The following is a 22,391-nucleotide window of genomic DNA, read 5'->3' as shown; positions in this document are numbered from 1 at the left end:
TCAATCATAAACAATCTGTTCTTTGCACATTTTGTATGGTTATACAGGACTTTTGATCGGTATATACATTGCCATTGTCATTTTTACATTTTATATATATAACTATATATGCATAGTTTTATATATATACTGTTTTATATTTCTGTTGTTGTTAAATATGTTGTTTGCTGGAGTTTGAAACGAAAACAATCCCCCCCTGGGATTATTAAAGTATTTCTGAACATAGTAATTTACGTCAACAATAAAGCTCTTATTCTGAAAGAGATTTCCGGAAGTCATGAGTTTTATTTTGTCAAACCTGACGCTGGCCCCACTGCTGCGCGCTGAGGTCCCGTTATCTGCCAGTTAGTAACCGTTAGTAACTCAACTGTCCGAAACATCGTCGAAGGGATGAGACGAAAGAGAAAAGAAGACGAAGTTCACCAGAAAACGTTTGTGAAATTCACCTGCAGCAGTTGGAAAATGTTTTTGGTGCCGAAGTGGTGGATTTTTATCGTTTTTCTGACAGGTAAGAGAAAAAGATGGAGAACACTGCGTGTAAAGTGGAGTAACAGGTTGTTTAACCCTGATTTAGTCGACGGTCCCCCCGTATCCCGTATGTTACACAGAAAAACATTCAAGTAACGGTACGTTTAGCTCTAAGTTAGTTTGGTGACCCGTCGTCCGTGTTGCTAACTATTAAGAGTTAGGGGTCAGTCATGTGTGGATGATCCGACCAGCAGCTTTTTTGGGGGGGTTGTGGATCAGGAGGTCTAACGGATCCAACTGGAACACCTTAAAACAGAGACGTACAACAGGGGCTCCTCAGAGTTACTCCCAAAGTGTCTGATAATCTTTCCAATGTTTTTTTTTTTTTTTTTTCAAAAGATGTCTGAAAATATACATTAACATGAATGCAACGCAATATTAGCAAAGATACATTTGTGAAAAAATAAAGAAATGTATTTCATAATACAATTAAATTTTCAATTCAGTGCCAAATCATAACAAAAGTGATCTCAGGACACTTTACAGAGTAGGTATAGACCACACTCTATGACTTATTTATGATTTACATAGACCCAACAATTCCCTCACATTTACACTACCTTGATGATAGTCTTACTGGTTTATAGGCAAGGTAGCCATGTTGAGCTGAAGCATCCAGTGTGCCTTCGTAATGTATGTTTAACATTAACATATTATGTATGAACATATGAATATGTTAATAATGATCATTGTAATATCTTAGTATTGAATTCACCATCAAAAGCTGTGTGCTGTCTTTAGGCCACCCTAGCGATAAGGCACAAATGAATATGCAACTCAGTTTAATACAATATTTGTAGTAGAGTAGGGGGTCCCTGCTTCCTCTCTCTTTTAGAGAGAGAACCCCTGGTTTAGATGATGATTAATAATTTCAGTTTTTTTTAAGCTAAACTGGCTAAAATGTACTGACTTCTCAAAAGTGAGTATTTTCTGGTTCTCTTAGTCCTGTGTGATAATGAATTGATCTTTTGGTTTTGACCTGTTGGTTGGACAAAACAAGACTATTCAAGATCATAAAGTGCACTTATGTAATAATTATAATCACTTAAAGCATGATGAGAGAACTATATATGATATATGATAATATAATATAACCAGGGCAGTGGTATGCTACAGTTTATACTACAGTAGTATGTGGGTTCACTGTTGAGTTTGATAATGGGCTGCATTTTAATGTATTTTTACTTAAACAAAAAGGCTTTCTTAAAGGCACATAACATGTTTATCTCCATTACAACCAAAAGTCAATGACAAATGTAAGAGCAGAAAAAGACAACAATACTTTAAAACTACCCTCAAATCTCTCAGACATTCTCAGCATTGCTCCTCTCTCTAATATTTCAACAGTACACTTGCTCTCCTCTTCCTCCTGCTTTCTTTTTCTCCTCTGGAGGTGGCTTCCTCTGAAAACTAATAAAGCCTGGATCGCCCCTCAGCCTCTGATCCCAAGAAGACCAACCTACTGGCTTTTTTTGTTCCAGTTCTCAGAAGTCAGGGAAATGTTCCCCCTGAGGAATTTCCATCAAACTTTTTTTTCTGTTGAACCAAATTGGCTTCAGATGACTCACAGAAGCCTTTAAATACATACTTATTGAATACCATTAGTCTCTGATAAGAAAAATATAAGCGCAGAACTGCCACTGAAGGCGTGAAAGATAATACCTACTTGTTTTGATACTAAAATAGTGTAAACTGACCTTACACTAACCTACTGAACCAGCAACATCTTGAAGGGGACGTTTGTGGTTGGACTGGTGTTTTATCAGTTGAACTGTGAGTTCATAGTGTTTAGTTGTAATGACATGGATATCTTTGTCGATAAAAGACAATGAATTATCATATTGAATTGTTGCTCAATTCTGTAAGCTATAGAGCTGCAACTACTGACTATTTTCGTTATTGAATTATGCTATAAAATATATGATAATCAATTAACCGTTCAGTCTCTAATTTGTCAAAAATATTGGGGAAAAGTCCCTTCAAATTACATTACATATATAATCATTCATACGTAACACATAGAGAAAAAAGAAGCAAAATCCTCACATCTGAGAAGGTAGAAGCAGCTACTTTTTGCCAGTTTTGCTTTTAAAATGACCAAAACCATCAGTAACTGATCAAAGTTATTGATTCATCGTCTGTTGCTCAACTAATCGATAAACTGACAAATTGTTTGAGGGCCAGTTAGACTATATTTAGGTCTGGGTGTGTATGTTTTTTAATAGAAAAAGTGTCAGTGTGTACGACCATGTGGAAGTCTGTACACAGCCAAGAACACATAGTCTCTGTCAACATAAGGTTCACTCTTAGTAACAGAAAGAAAACAAAACTCCTTCAACAGGCCTGGTCTCGATTAAGTGGAGCGGCCCCTCTCTCATCCCTCACTTCATCCCTGTTCACTGGTCCAGATTTGTTTCACCTCCTACTGTTTAGACTGAGAAACACACACACACAGCACACACAGATGTTTCTGGGTGTGTATGCGGGTGTGTTTTTCTCACATGGTCGCCTCTCTAGTGTGTGTTGCTGCTTGAGCTCCTGGTCATCATGTGACCCAGAGTCAACTCAGCTCACAGTCAGATTTCACTGAGCAGAAGCAACTCAAACACTTTCAACACAGCCTTGTTTTCTTACACCTATCTTGCCAAACTGCACGATTATTTATTTAATTCCAGCTAAAAGTGTGTGATTTGTCAGATCATTTTACACCTTTTCACTCTTAAAACCTTGACTCAGCATCTCAATCACTGTGTGTTGTTGTCTGCTGTCGTAGTCTCTAAATCCCCATCATTGCACATTCCCAGATCTGTGGTGTTTGTATAAGCCAGAGGTTTTTAAAGTCTGAATGTATTAGCTATTAGCAAATCCTGTACTTTGATACTGAAAAATTTGATGATTCTCAGGCTCAAACTCTGGAGTTATAAGAAGGTTCTTCTAAGCAGATTTATGGAATTTTATTTGCAATAACATTCAAAATAGGGATATAATGTCTGTGTGAGAAGGAATGTAATTTTGACACACATAATGAATGTAATGATTATCTACTTGTTTTTTAACCCTTCCTTCTTTCACACTTCACTGATCCTTCTTCATTATCTCCTTATCCTCCCACAGGTGTCCTCCCTCATTGTTGCTTGGGGGTTAATGTGTTTGTGAGAGATGAGAAAAGGTATGCTGTGCTGTTCCAGTCAGTTGTTCTGCCGTGTCAGTACAACAGCGTGTCCACCCAGACCCCCGTGGTGCAATGGGTCTACAAGTCGTACTGTCGAGACCGCACGCGGGATTCGTTCAACTTCCCCGACAGCCAGAGTGGAGGCCAGGGAGGAAGTGGGCTGACGAGTGGAACCAGAGGTGGAGGGTATGAGACGGTGATGACGGCAAGCTACCTGGACTGCGCTGACAGCAGCCGGACGGTCCGAACTGTGGCCTCCATCTCTGGTTCCTCAATCACACTGTCAGAGTACTACAAGAGCAGAGACATCTCCATCATCAACAGTAAGTTTCGTGAACTACACGGACCTCTGGTTCTGTTTCTCATGCTGAAAAATATCTTGAGTCTTTTCTTTTCAAATCACACAGCAGCTGTGTCGCCAGGCCAACAAATTATTTGTGCTAAAGGCTGAATTTTAGCTCACCGGCTTTATATGGAATTTCACCTCATCTGCTTGCAGTTTGAAAGTTGTGCCAAATACTGTAGAAAACAGCCAGCCAGATATGATTCAGTGAATCACAATGTGCTTTACAGAAGCAGACAAATGTAGTAAAATATACAATAGATAAAAACAGCAAAAATATAAATACTGACCAGCACTATGAAACCATTTACAACTCAGCGCATGAAAGAAAAAGCAGCCTCTCATGTTCTTTTGTAACATATGGATGCAAACTAATGGATCTCTGTTGAATCTGAATCTTATTTCTTCTGCCGCCAAGCCTGGCAAGTTTGATAAAAGCTATAAATTGGAGCCTTGTCCTACCCTTCACACAGAGATTCTGCACACGGAGAGGAGGGTGAGATACAGAGGAAACTTGTAGAGCTTTCAGAACAATCAGGTTACATAAAAGAAAAAAGTGCAAACTCAGCAGCAACAGTTATTTTCCAATTCTACAGCTTGGCCTGAGAAGAAAAGTGTGATGTTAGAGAAGGGGAGGGAGTCAGACATTTCTAATCAAGTGTGTGTGAAGCCTGGAATTTCAATAAATATAAACTGGCCAAAATACTGCAGTTAAGGCATGTGAGAAAAATATAATAGATTATCATTGCCAAATTTATCACAATAATGATCATTAATTGGAATCATACAAAGACTTAATAGAAAAATGTAGATTATTGAACTCTATTTTTACATATGTTTTACACTTAGGACTTCCTCACACTGTACTAAACCATCACATATATATTGGTATTGGCACATACAGAATGTCGGCTGATAAGTAACTCAAAATTGTAGTAGAAAAACACTAGAGTTGTTCTGATACCTATACCAGTATTTCACTTGCATCTGATACTGCCTCGCATGGGTATCAGTATTGTTACTGCAAGTATGCGAGTCTATACACTGACCTGATATCATGTAATTTAGCCCAGACAAAAGCTACTTTAAAGTAGTTTATTTAAGTTGTTTTTCAGTTATGACTTTCAAATTGGATAGCTCACCTTGACTATGACCCACAGCCCTTTGCTGCATCTCTTGCTCTCTCTCTCTCTCTCTCCTTCATTTCCTACCTATCTTAAACTGTGATCTCAAATAAAGGCATAAAAAGCCAAAAAATAGACTTATAAATGGCAATCATGTTTTACAAAGGACTAAACCTGAGCAAGGCCATACAACAGTGATAGCAATCATATCACATACATACAGGGTTAGCAGTACCAGCTGATAAAAAGAAATATCTATATATTTTTAATTTAATGCACTTGGATCTGCGCTCTATATTGGAAGTTCAGAAATTGGAATCGGTATTGGGAAGGCAAAAATGAAATCAAAACAGCATCAACATTTCTTTTTCTACCACTGAGCAATGACATGTTTATTTTTTATCTCTGTGTTTCCTGTGTCTTAGTAGCAAAGAAGGGTGCTCCCCAGTCCCCCACATGGCCATTACTGTATTAAGTATTGCGATGATCAGTTGGTAAATGATACTATTTCTTTTATCCAGATATTGAGTTCATGTTAATAGTTTTATCAATAAGAGCCTAGAGTTCTACATTCCCTTACCATCATGTCATCAAGTATCATCTAAGGGACACTTCTGTGCATACATGCGTGTGTGTGTGCGCGCGTGTGTGTGTGTGTGTGTGTGTGTGTGTGTGTGTGTGTGTGTTCTTGTTGAAGGCAGAGAGGTACCCTTGTTTGCATGCCTCAGATTTATGGAGCTCTAACTCTTGAGGAAGAATCGACCTTCTCTTCACCAGCCAGGAACACAGACAAAAGAAATGGTTTTCACGCTGTTCCCTCATTCATCCTGACCTCTCACTCCCAAGTTCCCTCTGATGTACTTCAATGTACCGCCTTTATTTTCGCTCCCTAGATCTCTCCACATTCCACCATCTATTCCACACACTTATTTCTCTCAGTATAAGACTTTCCTTTCACTGTGTCTTCTTCTCTTTTTCTGTCCCACTCAACCTCCTGTTCGGAAACAGGTCTAAGCAGCAGTGTTGTGAATGGACAAAAAAAAGGGAAAGCTTTAACCTGTTGCCTTTAGAGACGCCCAGTCATCCTGCCTCATGTAATCCTATTCAGGGTCACAAGGAGGCTGGAGTCTGTCCCAGCATGCACTGGGCAGGGGGTTCTGTTAACCACGTGGCCGACACAGAATAACCAACACTTCTGATCCTTTAAAAGTTGGCAGTCCCTCTGACTTGCAGTGACTTGTCTCTGTGAATTATACACGATAAAATTGTACGTTGATTGAGTGAGATGTTACTGTGGTAATGAGAGGTCAGGTCACAGTGGTGTGGTGTGGTCAGTCTGTCTCTCCTCCCCCTTCCTTGGCTAAAAGGAAAAGGAAGAGAGTTATACAACCCTGTTTCCTGTCAGCTTGTAATGTCTGACCCCCTCACAATGGAGTCAGCTGCCCAGTTTGGTCTTGTGTGTTGGATTCTCAGGCCAAAATATATTTGGATGGTTTTCATGGCTCATTGGGTCACATGAAATAGCATTCTGTTGGAATCTTTGCTTCCATGATTAGAAAAACCTGAACAATAGAAAGTATGCCATGTCCTGAGTTGTCATAAATACAGATTATTTTTTCAGGGAATTTCTGTCCCATTCTTCTGAATGTGATATCTCAGGGTCGCTTTGAGGGTTATTCTTTAAATAATGCGTAAATGTCCACTTGGACTCAAAGATGAACTGATTAGATTTTGGGGGTCAACGGTCAAAGTTACTGTGACCTCACAAAATGCTTTTTTGGCCGTAACTCAAGAATTTTACTAATCACTAATTATAACTACATCCCACACAAATGTCTAATAGAATAAAATGATGACATTTTGTATCAAAAAGGTAAATTCTGATGGATTACGACTTTAAACTTACTGTTTGCATAAGACAGAGGGGCAAACTGACTTAACTAAGAGATTACTAAAGAATTAAAAATTAAAAAGATGTATTATTTAGCAGGATGTGTGTTTGTTTATCATTTTTAACCTCCTCCTTTTTTCTCATGCAGAAGCAGATCTGCGCATAGGAGAGGTCAAGTGGGGAGACAGTGGAGTTTACATCTGTAAAGTGGTTATATCTGATGATTTAGAGGGACAGAATGAAGCCTCGGTGGAGCTGCTGGTTCTTGGTAAGTTGCCACTACTTTCCCATCAAGCCTATTGTAAAGGATTTTAGTTTTGGAATTCAAAAGATAAGCCTAAAATCTCGGTCACACTCACACACTTTTGAATATCGCCTCTATAGCCCCTTTCACTCATGCACTGCAAACCTGAAATTATCTAGATATTACCTATGTGAGAGCGCTAATGTCCGAAATAGTTGGTTCGGACAGCAGACGGAGTTCTTGAACTTCTGTTAGTGTGCACCAACGGCAAAGTGATGAGGCAAATAAAACTGTGGCCAAATTATGAACGGGCCTACTGTCACCTTGCTATACTGAGTACTGTATTTCCAGTAAGTGTGAACGCGTCTGACACAGAGAGTTGTTGTGCGCTACATGTGTGAAACTCCCGTCTGTCTGCACCTGATTCTCCTGACATCGTCCAGACATTAGTTTCATATGTGAAAAACGGACTATGCTTTATTGACATACATTTAAGTTCAAACAGCTTTCAAATCCAACAATGTGTTTCTAGTTTTCATGTGGGCTCTGGCATCTTTGTAGAACTTCGACCTACTACTTGTTAGACCAATTGAAACAATATGTTATTAAGTCATTGATTCTTGGTGTGTGCAATCACCTTGTCGTGATTAGACTGGCAGATTTCACACTGCACTGACCGTTCCTGTATACTCAAAAATACGAGCTGCTGTTACATAACTCGGCCTTTATAAGCTGTCCTATTCATCACCATCAGCACAATACAGGCTCATTAATGAGCTGATTTACAACAAGCAGTGGTACTTGTACAGTCTTGTCTAATCTGTAACCATAGCAACTGCATTCACTTATACTGTAGGTTACTATATTTAGAAGAACGTTTAAAACTTTGTATCTTTGACATCCCACTTAATCCTGTGTGTGTGCATGTGTGTGTGTTGTCAAAGCATCTGCAGTGTGTAGTGTCTTTACGGTGACAGTGTACTTGTCTGCGTTCAGATACAAATGTCACCATAGTAACGGCTGAGAGGCTATGTGGCTCTTGTCCATCTGAGGCTAAACTTTTGTTCTACTGGCACTCAGAGACTTATGTGTATGCACAAAAGACACGCATACACTGACAGAAACACACAAGTGCTGGACAATAAGCTGTTACAGTTTGCAATGACTTGCGTGCCTTCTGAATCCGGTTAAACGTTGGGTATGGCCCTGGAACAATACTGTGATACAGATAATGCTACAGGCAAATGGAGATGACATCATTCTTCTGCATGAGTTATCCTTTGCCATCTTTAACCTGGTCTAAGAGACACTAAATCAGTGCCAAAATGTTGTATTTCCTGCTCTTGGTATAGCTAATATGGCATTCGAGGCAGTCGTTATGTTTCCATAACAACAGGTGGGGCCACCACGACTGGCCCGGGGCTGCTTTTGTCTTTTTGAAAATGGCAACAAAGAAGAGAGGGGAGATTTAATGATGTGGAGGAGGGACAGCAGAGCATAGTGATACAAAAGATGGAGGGTGACACCGTGTGAGACACTCGACTGATCGACTGAGAACTTAGTGGTGGATAAAAAGAAGGAAGAATTCTGCTTCCCTCTGTTCTTCCTTTTGACCATAGCTGAGAGGCTATTTGCTCATGATACACAACTTTGACAAAACCTTAAAATGAGCATGAAGCGGGTAATAATAACATGTGCAAAGTGTACAAGACTTGACCCTTTCTAGCACTGTGTCAGCTTCAGTGGACCAATATAGAGCAAACATTTTTAAGCATTTAAGATGTATCATTGTATCCAATCTATAGCTCAAGCAATACTGGACTTTTGAGGCAGATACTGATCCAATAACTATGTATTTTCCTAAAGGAAATTTAATTGTTTCATTAACGCAAACAATCTTGATACAGATCCAACAACCTAACATCAGCCGATATATCTATTTTTCCAATTTATCAGTCTATCTTTAATTAAATCCCAGATGGTGAAAATGAATGAATGGATACAAAAACATATGAGTAAACAAAGATTGAATAAAGAATAGATTTCAAACAAATGCTGTGATCCATCAATAGATTATACTGTAAATTGTATATACTCCCACTGTACAAAAGCAAAGCAAAAATATCCCAGATGCAGGCGTCGCCATCTTGTAATTTTGCAACCAGAGTCTGCGAATTAGGGATCATCATCATCAAAGACTCTTCCAATTGATCAATAGAATTTTTAATAAACCCATCCTTTAAATTTAGAATCAGAAAATTGAATCTATGTTTGATAACTTTGGTTTTACTTGTGTCTTGGAACCCGACACACACTCCAAGGGGGAGTCGTGGAGGTATGAAGAAAATCTCTGTTGCACACCATGACTCCTGACCTCTCTGTTATTGAGTGCATCTACAAAGAGGTTTTCCTTATGTGGTTTAATGAAATATGAAAGATAACAAACATTAAAGTCAGTTAATTGCAGAGCCCTGTTGCCAAGCAAGGGCTCCAGATATGAAAATAAATGGGACAGCATTTGTGCAGTGATGTGTTACCTGGGCAGATATATTAGTGTTATTTGAAACTATTGCAGAAACTGAAAAACAATTGTATGGTTTTAATCTTAATATAGCCAGTGCCCTCTCTGAGGGGCATTGAACGCAGCATAGAAACCCGACCCACCCAGATAACCTTATAGGGTAAAACAAGTGAACCCAAAATATTTGAAAGTAAATCTCTGTGAACCACCAGCCAGCAGGCAAATTCATGTGTGAGTGGAAACTCCACAAGTGAGCTGCTTTCAACTGCTTGGGCAGGAGGGAGACAGAAGACAGAACAACAGATGTATGCAAAATTAAAGCTGCCAGCAGCGATGAACGGATCCTTCCACCCGCCGCGCCTCAGGGGTGCCAACCGCTGGATGCTGGGTTGAGGGTGCGGGGGCCGCTGGGGCCAACTGTTGCAGCGCCTCCCGCGTCCGCTGTGTGGCACTAGAGATACCGTACTAACCTCGCTTTGTGTTGCTCTTCATCAAGTGTAGCACGCACATTGAATATTTAATTTAAATCGGATGAAGTTTGACTTATCAGGCTGACTTCCTGTTACCAGTAGGTGCGCTGTGGCTGTTAGTCACTATTGGCATGTGTTTGTCTTCAGGCCTGGACTCTCATCATGTCTGGAAAATTTGGTGCAGTTTGGACATGTATGTTGAAGTAAAAGGGACTTCCTGTTTCATGGCGTGAAGCACAAAATGGCCACCATGCCATTACGCAACCCACAGAAAACATGCCTTATATTTCCACACATTTCATGTAAATCGGATGATGTTTGTCATTTTTCATCCTGCCAATAGGGGGCGCTATCACTGTGAGTCAATATTGAGATGCAGGTGTGGTCAGGCCATGACTCTTGTCATGCATGAGAAATTCGGTGCAGATTGGATAATGTATACCCAAGTTACAGCGACTTCCTGTTTGAAGGTGAAAGGCCAAACTTGGGCGCAATGCTACGGCAACACGGAGCAAAAAAAAAGAAAAAGTGCGTGAGTATCGTTTGACCAGACATGTCTTTAGATGAAACTGGCTGATTTTAGGTTGATCGTGTTAAATCGTGTAAAATGAGGAGTTTGTTAAAGTGCGACATGTGCAAAAGTAAAAATATTACCATAAAATTCAAAATGCCAACTTCCTGAGGACTTTAGCATATCGCTCTAAGGGGCTTTTTGTACATCTCGATGAGTTATTTATGCCGACCGGTTTTCAGAATTTTATGTCAATCCTGGGGGAGGGGCTGTAATTTAATGTTTGCCAATAGGGGGCACTATCATTGTAAGTCAATATTAAGATGTAGGTGTGTTCAGGCCGCGACTCTTGTCATGTATGAGAAATTTGGTTGAAACAACTGCGTCTTGTTTCGGGAAATGGCTATAGGGCTGAAATCTATAGGGCCTCAGCTAGTGAGTCAATTTGTCACACCCATTTCTGAAAGCAATAAAATATGTACATTTTCACCACCCCTGACTTATTTGTGAAGTTTTTGAATATGATAAAGCCGCCAAAAAGGCAATTAATTGGAGAAAATTAAAAATTTCTACAATTGCGATAGGGCCGTCGTCGGTGCTCAGGCCCTAAGAAGAAGAAACGGAGCAATTTCAATAGTGCTCGGGCCCTAATTAGAGGGGCCTTAAATGCACATAATGCAAATGTCAGCACCTAGTTTAATTGGTGTGGTGATACAGCTGCTTCTCAGTAAACTTAATAGTTTTCTCTCTGTTTTCAAATCCAGCAAAGAACATGTTTAGCGTTCCAGAAAGATACTAAGTGAGGTATGTGCACTGTCAGCCGGAGGCCAAGACAGTCCAGCCTGCTCTCTGTTGTCCTTCTTTCTCGCGCTCAGCACTCTTCCACTCTGCGATAATCACACTATCAACAGTAAAACACCAGTATCTCCTCACATCACACTCACCTCCTGGCTTTTTCACTTTTCACAAAGTTTCAATTTACATGTCCATATGGACATGCGCACCCAAACAAAACACACGTGTGCACATTTTTGTACCAGCTTGTGACATGCTGCCATCTTATCTCTCATGTTAATGTTTCATTCAGACATCTGCTGACCTTGTGTGGGCTCCCTTAAAGCTGTATTAAAAGACAAATGTTTAAGGAGAAAGACATAACACTGGCAAGATACCAGGAACAACAATTGACAGGTGGTGATGGTTTTTAAGGGCTTGGATTAATTCTGGTGTTCATGTTTTTCCTTTCTTTCCCTGAAACATATATTTATGGTTAGAAGTAATATATATACGATACAAATACATATATATATATATATATATATATATATATATATATATATCGTATATAGAAACATGTTTCATTATGATGAAAGAACACATATGGCGTGCAACTTGAGCTGTTTTAGCAACTTTTCCTGAAATAATCATCAAGATGATTTTTCAAATTGGAGAGAGAGAGATTATTATAGAGAAAAATAATATTAATGTTGCTCCAGATCTCGACCAGTAGACACTTCTCTCTTGTCTCTTCACTGGAAACACAACAGACAAGGAAACTCTTTCAGGAGCAAAATGTTGCTGTCTCTGGATGTGACGAATGTTCCCACCTGTGGTTTTTGCAGCTCTGCATATAACATCACTCACCGCTCCTGCCTATATGTCATGAGATTGAATGATCCATGTTCCAGTATGTCTTCTTACCAGACAGATAACCTTGCAGCTTCTGTTATCAGAAATCACATGACCAATTTGCTTATCTATTGTTCTGATAATGAGACTTTCTGGAACAAGACAAGAATGACCTCTGGTGCATGCTCCTGTTGACCTGCCAACTCTCTTTATCTATTTATCTTGTATCTTTCTCTGTATCTCTCTCTCTCTCTCTCTCTCTCTCTCTCTCTGTTTGTCTTGCTTCTCTCATCATGCATGCATGCTGCTGCAACAACTGTCTTTGAATCAGTCATTTATATCAACCCCATTCCCTCTCCTCTCCCGTTTTCACCTCTGCTCTGTCTCTCTCCAGGTTTCTCAGGTGTGCCTGAAGATCTCCTGCCAGAATTTGATTTGAAGATTATGCCAGGTAGGGGCATAATGCATTCTCCCCCTCACCTGGTTCCTTCCGTTCATACTAACCCTACTTAATGCTTTAGCCATGGGTGTAGGAAACATTTGATGATGGTGCTGGTGGTAGGGGGGTAATACCTGGGAGTAATTTGACCTGGGAGACTAGATCTGATAAAGAGGCAAACACTATTTTCTCACCATGTTAAATCGTTCCTATGCTAACAGCTCTGACACTGTTCAACCTAGTCTCACCTCACATCAGTAAAAACGGCAACAAGCGTGATTCAACTGTAATGAGGCTTTGACAGTCAAGTTCAGAGCTGTTCTAAACCCAATGGTCAGATCCACACCCAGCAGATAATGAGCTGGCCATTGCTCCCACTACGATGAGCTGTGCTGGTAAACAGCTATTATGGTCATTATAGTTATTTATGGTTGTGGTTAGCCTGTCATTCGACATCATTCGGACTCTGCCCAGTAAAGACAGTGATCAAGAGGGAGGGAGGTTTGTTTATGTCACATCAGATTCCTGCAATACACATTTAAGTATCACAGAGTTTGTGGGTAGGTGATGAATGAATGGATGAATTGTGTGGAAGTAGCAGCCAAAATGACAAAATGGTATGATTCACTCAGACAGAATGGTTACTGGAAAGCTTATCTCTGGTGTTATTGTTGCATTAGTACGTGTTGTTGTCCACTACCACAGTGCTCTGAAATGTCTAAAATGTACTGTTTTAGCTACAATACAATGTGTGTGTGTGTGTGTGTGTGTGTGTGTGTGTGTGTGTGTGTGTGTGTGTGTGTGTGTGTGTGTGTGTGTGTGTGTGTGTAGAGGTCATAGTGGCTGCAAATGCGATCACATTACAAGCTAATTTGTTGTCCCAGCCAAATCTTCAGTATCTTACTGAGCAGCGTAAACTGTCCCTTTCCTTCCTGTAGCAAAATCTGGTTCCCTGTGTGTGTGTGTGTGTGTGTGTGTGTGTGTGTGTGTGTGTGTGTGTGTGTGTGTCTCACAATGTTGTCCTTGGTTTTACATTGTTAAATATTTCCTTATCTGCCCTCTCCTTCCCTTTCCTTTGCTTTGTCCCTGTAGACAGATACATGAAGTCTATCTTTTGTCTGTCCGTATCACTCACTTTAGCACTCATACTCCAACACTATCAGTTTTTTTTGTAGTCGCACATATTCTAGTTAGGATTTAATTTGTTCGGATTCGTTGCGTCCTGAGAAAAAAACATTTACATCCTGGAAAACAGGAGTAAAGTAAATAAAAACTCCCAATATTAGAAGACACATTTTTTAACAATGCAGCCTTCTCTCCCTGAGCTGATGTCTCATAGGGATGATTCCTCACTGTGTTATGTCCCATTTCAACATCCAATACATCACATTAAGGAAGAAATTATACCATTTTATCAGACCTTGAAGAAGCTTACATACATTATTTTTTTTTAAATATCTATTTAATTTGGATAAAATCTTGGTTTTCATCTTTTTTATCATCTCTCTTGTTATAAACTTAATGTACAAACACATAGGACATATGGAGCTCTATGTTGAATAGTAAAGCTTGTGAGATTGTATAGAGGTTGATTAAGAATAAGTCATTTTTCTGTTGATAATGAAAATCCGAATAACATTTTCCCTTTCTAATTACCAATTACTCTATATTTTGCAAGTTCACATGCCTTCAACATGCATTGGTTCTCTAAATTGTAATTAAATAACTTTCTATCAATAGACCTTTTCAATGTAATACCATTGCTAGTCAACAGCCTGGATCCGTGTTGACTTCCTGACAGCTGATATCATTCACATACACTGCGACAGGAAAAAACTGGGACACATTTAGAATGTTTATGTATGTTTAACTGTGAAGTGGTCTATAAACTAATCCCAAGTTAACAAATTATTTCCAACTGCTATGAATTGGTTCTTCATTTCTCTTCAACAAAGTATTTTTGGGACTGTCATCAACAGGGTATTCAAAAATTAGTTAGTGTTCAAATAAACGATTTTAGTATGCATTTTTTCATTTTTAAGTTGAATTTCAATGTAAACATGAGGCATTCTCAAAATAAGGTAAAAATTGTATATATACAGTGTGCAATTGGGTTACAGTCAGTGCAACAGAAAGCGGCAAAAATACTGCTGAAATAGACTGGTTTAAAGTGAAACTCAATTACTGTATATATACCATTTACAGGTCTTAGGGGGTACAGCTGCATGTATGAAAAAAGCCCTTTGTGGCTCTAAAGGGAGTGCCTTGACTCATATCACTTGAATCAGTGTCAGTTTGAGCTGAAGATGACAAGTTTTTTCAAAAAAAAACCAACATCTGGAGGAGTGGAGTGAGAAAGAAGTGATCGTACCAGACTTCTGAGCCCGTTCTTCAATTCTGCTGTAGGCTTCCAGCTATATTAGTTGCTACTACCATAACACACCCAGATGTCCGACTAAACTGCCAGAAGAAGAGTTGTATTATGGGTAAAAAAGGCGCCAAGGAAGCAAATTAGACTATATTTCCTATTCTCTTTCATCAGTTTTTATCATTATTAACTGTTTTTTTGTGAGTCGGACATTTTAGGATTGCAGTGCTAAATAAGTAGAATACTCTTTAAAGCAAACATTTTAGGTAGTACACAGTGATCTGATCAAGTTTAACTGTTCCTATGTTTATGTGTTGGTACTGATTTAAATGCAGGATTTTGTGTTGTGTGTACATGCAGAGTGGGTGTTTGTGTCGGCTGTGGCGCTGGGCAGTGTCTTATTCCTGCTGTTGGTTGGGATTTGTTGGTGCCAGTGTTGTCCTCACTCCTGCTGCTGCTACGTCAGCTGCTGGTGCTGCCCCGACACATGCTGCTGCCCAAGACATCGTGAGTATGAACACATACACACTGAGGTGCAAAGATTGGAATTCTGACTGACTATTGAAAGTATGTTTTTTTCTGTAAAGACTGAATGGGATTGTGTGCTGCTTTTGTAGTTTATGAGGCAGGTAAGGGTATAAAGACAGGCACCTCCACCCCTCAGACACCTGCCTACCCTCCATACTTTGTCACTGGTGTCCCAACGATGATACCCATTGCACCCCCATCCCTGGTGGACAAGATGTCTTCTGTCACCCCTTCGGATGGCAGCATACTCACAGCAGGTGAGGTCTTACTCGTTATTAGTGAGTAAATCTGTGGTTATAGAATTATTGAAAGATCGTATCAGTGATTTTTGTTTTAACCCATTTAAATCATCAGAGTTTATTTTGAACTTGGAAATATTGCATTTGCTGGGCATTAAGTTTGAGGAATGAGGAATTACAATGTTCCTTTCAGTTCCTATTTTATTTTGTCTATGTTGTTGTGAATGCTGTGTGTGTTCTCACGCGACTGCATGTAAATTAAACTATTTTATTCTGCCATATTGGGCAGAAACAATAGAAGAAAATAGTGACAGAAAATAAGCAAAATGACCAGTTTGGTCCTTAATCCACAACAAACACACATAAAGACAAACAAGTCCTCTATGCTGATGGGTCAAGTGTGTATCTGCAGTGCCGATGCATGCTGTAGGGGTTCCCTACCGTGTGCCTTCACCTCAGGATCAGGACTCTCTCAGGGTGCTGCAGTATGTAGAGAAACAACTGGCTCACTTCAACCCAGCCAGGTCCACAAGCCACCAGTGTAAGCTCCAAACACCCGTCCTGTGGATTTACTCTCTGGAAGTGCTGTCAGCATCTTCTATAGCATGTTGATGCACTAATAGAAAATGCATGCTGCACTGTCTATAGCGTCTTTTTTGCTTTCTCTTCCCTTGAGCTTGTCTTGGTATGCCTCTCTGCATAAGCATCCAGGGTACTGAATTCCCTGTAGCTCAGATGTACATAGTATTATATATTCATGCCCACTCACCTGAAAGATTATGTTTTAACGATTCTCTCTCCAACACTATTGCTTGCAGACCTTGACTCTGACTTCTTTCTTCTGAACATTCTTTGTTTTATTTCTTTCTCTAAAATTCTGTGCTACCGTAAAGTTGAATTCTCTGTTTAATTGTTTGTCTGTTAAGTTGTTCTTTATTTATCCATTCCGTCATTTCGACCCGTCCAGCCTGTAGCCTGTCCGAGCTGAGCTCCCTCCACGAGGGAGAAACTGGCTTCCGCCAAACATACCGAAATGTCCAGAAGAAAGCTCTGCCTGCCATACCTGACCACGACCCTCAGCCTGAGCCCCAACGCTACCGTGACAACCGCAGCCCAGAGCCGCAGTGTTACCGTGACAATCCGCCTTCACCCCAACGATATCGCGCTGATCCCGACTCAGAGCCCCGCCGCTGCCAGGAAGAGTCTCTTCCTCCGCGGCGGTACAGCGACGACCCTCCGTCCTCCACACAGCCGCGCAGGCCTGGTCGAAATCAGCGACAACAGAATCACAGCGAGGAGGACAAAAACAGCAGGTACAGATACTTTTGGGTGTCAGAGTAGACGGACAAGGTTTTTCCCTTATGTGTGTCTAAATTTTACTAAAAGTCAAATGTTCAGCGGTGAAAAGCAACTTTTTCACATGTTGAGTCAGTTTTAAATGGACTTTCCTCTCCCTCTCAGTCCTTTCCCACTCACATGTTGCGTTTTGCAGGTGGAATCCTCGTTCAGAACACCTGCAGAGGAAGACGTACCGTACTGCCGGACGAACCGGCTCACTGGAAGAGCTGGAGGAGTTTGCTGCTTCTTACAGGCAGAGAGGAGGCAGAGGGGAAATGACAAGGGAAGAGGAAAGGGGAGACTATGAGATGGAGCTTCTGGAGTTCAGTCGATATCCTTCCTACCGTAATGGGCCTCCTCAGCATTATCACAACGATGAAAATGAGCTTGAAGACAACAGCGACCGCGAAGATCACCCTAGACGAAACAAGAAAAACGGACAAAGCATAAGCCCACTTCAGTCACCCAAAAAGAGGAGAGGCACTTGGGACAGTGAGCGTCCTGCCCCACCTCCTCCCAGAGTCAGTCCACCATCAACTTCTTCTCAAGAGAAGGACTACGACGGTGCGTTCCTGAACAGCCTGCTGGAGCGGAAGGCTAAGTTACGAGGTGTCAGCCAGGGGAAGAATGGGGGCCGGGGTGAGGAGGATTCAGACACACCCTCTAAGGGCAGCTCGAAAAAGAGCAGTGGTGAATCTAGTCGGTACTGCAGCCGCTCGCCCAGTAACAGGCCTGAGGCAGATTCACTGCCTCCTTATTCAGACACAGAGCGCAGCAAAACTGACAGGCCATCGCCACGGCCGCTCCCAGCAAACACTCGCTCCTCTCAACCTCCTGCCCAATCCCTGCCCAGTCACAGGGAGGAGCCCAGAGACAAGACCCGGAAAGTGGTGAGATACATCTAAACCTATGACTTATTAGTAGGATTGTGTGCCGGTGATGCTAATTTGCAGATCAACAGCAGTGAGTAGAGCTCATATAGCATCCTTGCTAGTAATTGAAAACTAGTTATCTGTGTGTAATTGATGAACATGTTAACACTAGGCTAACAGCAAAGTGTTTAACACTTAGTCTTGTATTTCCCTGCTTTTAAGGAAGTCTGATTTCGTTCCGTTTTCACCAAAGGAACTTTCCTAGGTGCCCAAGAACCCTTTCAGGAACTAAACCTGTGTTTGGATAGATTTAGTTCCTGTATAGTTCCAGGTGGTAAAAATGCCTGGAATCACGTAAAACTTTCTCATGGTTTAGGAACTATAGACAGAAAAGATTATATATTTAAAACCTGTAAAAATGATAGAATGTCAAACTCATATCATTATGTTGTCATCCCCACACGGGGTCCAAGCTCTAAGGGTTGATATGCTCTGACATACAGTATAAAAAAGGTTTGTAGAGCTACAGTAAGTGTTGTTGTTGTACCTTTGACAGGTCAGGTTCAGAAGCTACTACAATGAAAACTAGGTAGAATACTCTGTTCTGTATCCAACTACTCTCCATAACAAACATAACTGGGTGTATCCTCCCTGACCAACCTGGGTTAAAAAGGTATTCAACGTCAAAGACTTCATGCACAACATAAATTAATTCACCGGAGCCATCTTTCAGGGGCTTCATTCAAACCTTTTAAATCATTTGAAACAAGGTTGAAATGCATTTTGTCCCAGGTTTACCATAATAACCCTGTTTGGCTAATGTTTACTATCGCTTTACTCTCATTCTACTGAAAAACATGCATATATTTTGGTGTTAGCTCTCAGCTCTTGTGTTGATCACTTACACTGTTTTATCCTCACCAGAGCACTCTTCTCAGCCGGGACTCCCTCATAGTCTGATGGACTGAAAGCCACACAGACTGAGCACTTACACTCTACAGGAGCCGCATGTCCGCTGATGAAAGATGATCAAAATGACTGATTGCAAAAATATGCAACTGACCGTGAAGGAAAGCTGAATCAGCACAGAAACAGACAACAGACACTTTTTCTATTGAGACTGTCTCTGGAGTTTCTGTCTGTGACCTCGCTAGTTGATGAAATCATCACTGCTCAGTTTCTGTCACTGACTGCCTCATATACGTCTCAGCTGGACTAACACTGAACTAATGTTGGTTTGGTCTATGACCTGGACTGTCCCTTGCAGCAGGACGCTGTTCGTCTCCCCTCATCCTTTTAGCAAAGACTTGCTTTACGCTTCCAGCACAATGAGTGCATTCATTTCCACTTGATGAGATATCTGCTTTGAATCAATACGCACAGTTGTAGAAAAGGAGGTATATAACAACAGCATTATTGTAAAGGGCATACTGTAGCTTCAGCTGAATGACAGTACACACACTGTGTCATTCAGTTACATATGCAGGGACTAAAACACCTAATTCAGACAGCTTTTGCAAGGACATTTTAATGTTAACTAAAGTTGAAGGTTAGTAACCAACATTACAAAATGTTGATATGGTTTGTATCGGCAGAGGGATGAATAAAATAATGTAAACACATGATGGAAAAGGACTCTTAGCTGCATTAGGAAAACGGGGGCTACGTAGCCCTATAAGCATCCAAGTCCCTGACCTACTCAGTAAGTGATGAAATCACACCATTGGTCAGTCCAGTGTTAATGGGGGGCGTGGTCAGTCCTCAAATACTGACTCAAACATAGCTTAACCGTGTCATGTGATATGCTACTTCAGAAGACCTTAAGAACAAATATTACTTGGACCACAACATACAATTGAGATTTGATTTTCAGGAATTCACATGATAGACACTACCATTGACTTTACATGTAACAACCTGGCCATAAATTAGCACATGGAGCATATACGGTCCAGCCATATGCTAGGTCTTGTTATATTGTTATTTAAAATGTCACTTGTAGGGATAAATTATCATCCAATTCAGCATATCCTCTTAACTATACAGAGCTTCAAAGTGTTGGTCTCATTGCTTCAGTTTTGCAGCGTGCCGCTCCCTTCAGCCCTGTTTCCAGAAACAACAGGCAGCTGTTTTTAGTGAGAAAAAGCTCTCAAGCTTAACTGTTAACCATCTGCGCAGCACCAAACAGCAGACAGACCCAGTTAGCAACTAGCTGGTGAACATAGTGGAGCACTTTGCAACTAAAGCACAGGATACATCTCTCAGGAGTTGTTCTGAGACCAAAACAGAGCTAAAAAGAGAGTGAACATTGGAATGTTTGCTAAACGTTTGCTTTACCAACTTTATAAGGTCTTAATTTTTTTATGTTTTACACGTGGGTTTACAGCATCTTCTACTGCCCCCATGTGGCCAAAAATCTATTAATGAGTTCATCACGTACACAAATGAGTTGGTGTAATGCCATGTAGCAACATTTATCAGCTAATCCATTTTATTTTTATAACTAACTGTGTATTTTTAGATTTTTAAAGCAATAATAGACAGAAAGAAAGCTCTGAAGATATTTAGATTTGTGCCCAAATTCAAAGTCATAAATGTATTTGATAGGTCAGTGGGAATTATTTTGAAATTCATGAACATTCGGTACATGTCAAACAATGTAGTAAACAAATGAGGGTGAGGACCGTAGACGGATGAACGACGCGACTCGTTTCCACAAAGTCAGCGCCAAAATATCCTGGATACGGGCATCGCCATGTTGTAATTTTGAAGCCAGAGTCTGCGCAGTAGGGATCATCATCATCGAGGTCCCATATATACACACCTGCCGACCAATCCCAAGTTGATCGCAGCTGTCAATCATTACTTTTCACCCCGTTTTTATAGTGCCAACTATGTAACTAAATCCAAACTTATTAGAAAAACAGTTGAACAAACATCAGAATGACTAAAATGACATAAAACGTTTTTGGGGAAAAATATCTGACATGTACTCATAACTCTTTAGTATGGAAGGGTATACTGTATATGCTCAGGGTATAGGTTTATGACCTATACTGCAGCAGGCCACCAGCGGGTCATCCAGATGTCTTGGCTTCACTTTCTGAGAGCCACATTTGTTGCAGACATTGCAGTAGTGATATAGCTGCTTCTTTATTCATGAAGCAGGGACGTTATTTTGTCTCCTCCCTGTTTGTTTGTGTAACTTTTCATCTTCTACATGTTAGTGTTTGCACAAAGTAACTGTTTTACCAAGGGACTAAACATTATGAAATGTATTTTTTACATCCTTTTAAGGTATTGAACTGCCATTTGCCTTTTTAAAAGGTTTTTTGTCACAGTATGATGCCATTTTGTATATAAACTGGACCTATTTATGTGTGGTGTGATACGATCGATGTAATTTGTAAATTATTATGTATGTTTAAGCTTCGCTGTGTGACTGTGTACACAAGATGAAGTGTCGATTTGATAACTGTTATTTAGCCTTTTCTTATCACTGCTGAGTCAACAGTTAAACCAACAGCTTCATATGTTATCAACAGCCTCGCACACACTTATACAAAACACACGTTAACCTCATGATTTGTTACTTATTTTGTTCTAACGTTACATCCAAACAGTATTTCATTATATCTGCCATTATGAAAAATCTAATGTAGTGTTTTAGTTTTCTTCCATTGTGTTCTCTGTTGTCTGGTACTGATAAGTGTGTGTGTGTGTGTGTGTGTGTGTGTGTGTGTGTGTGTGTGTGTGATGACTCTTGACTTTTCTGTAAAGGAGACAATGTGTAATTGAGTATGACTCATGTCTTTGTTCATTGTTGTAGTCACAGACTGCCTGTCTTGACAACACAGCTGTGTCAAAACTCACATATCACTCCTGCCAGCTCAGCCGCAGATATCTGCATCGCAATTGTTTTTGTCATCCACATAAAATAATGTTACAACAGTTGCGTCTACAAACTATTTATTTATACGCATAACACAAACATAAAGACCAAAAGTGTTCCATCTCTCCATCAGCTCAGTGAAAATAACGATAGATTTTTTTAAATCTTATTATTTACTTTTTAAGGATGTTTTCAACTTACTAGGCAGGCAGCATTGTATTAAGCAGATTCATTTATACATACTTAGATACTTATTATAATACTTATAAGTGCCTCTTCCCT

At 40.3% G+C, this 22,391-nt stretch overlaps 1 protein-coding gene across 1 annotated transcript; it reads left to right on the top strand.

Moving 5' to 3' along the window:
- Window positions 1-386: 386 nt before the first annotated feature.
- Window positions 387-20,788, top strand: LOC310947380 (immunoglobulin-like domain-containing receptor 2). The gene is made up of 9 exons (XM_083914170.1): window positions 387-508; window positions 3,643-4,023; window positions 7,207-7,326; window positions 15,601-15,747; window positions 15,858-16,025; window positions 16,420-16,548; window positions 16,975-17,320; window positions 17,500-18,235; window positions 19,142-20,788. Exons 1-9 carry the CDS (start codon window positions 391-393, stop codon window positions 19,175-19,177), a joined length of 2,181 nt encoding a protein of 726 aa, XP_083770296.1. The 5' UTR covers window positions 387-390; the 3' UTR covers window positions 19,178-20,788.
- The last annotated feature ends 1,603 nt before the right edge of the window (window positions 20,789-22,391 follow it).

Source organism: Echiichthys vipera (assembly GCF_963691815.1).
Source record: "Echiichthys vipera genome assembly, chromosome: 1".
NCBI classification, from domain to species: domain Eukaryota; kingdom Metazoa; phylum Chordata; class Actinopteri; order Perciformes; family Trachinidae; genus Echiichthys; species Echiichthys vipera.
This window is presented reverse-complemented; position numbering and strand designations above follow the sequence as displayed.

Bases quoted from the DNA above. Each gene is read 5' to 3' on its own strand.
- LOC310947380 (XM_083914170.1), top strand. From the start codon at position 391: ATGAGACGAAAGAGAAAAGAAGACGAAGTTCACCAGAAAACGTTTGTG. The intron at 15,748-15,857 runs GTGAGTATGAAC...CTGCTTTTGTAG, and splicing joins ATGCTGCTGCCCAAGACATC to TTTATGAGGCAGGTAAGGGT. The intron at 16,549-16,974 runs GTAAGCTCCAAA...CGACCCGTCCAG, and splicing joins CAGGTCCACAAGCCACCAGT to CCTGTAGCCTGTCCGAGCTG.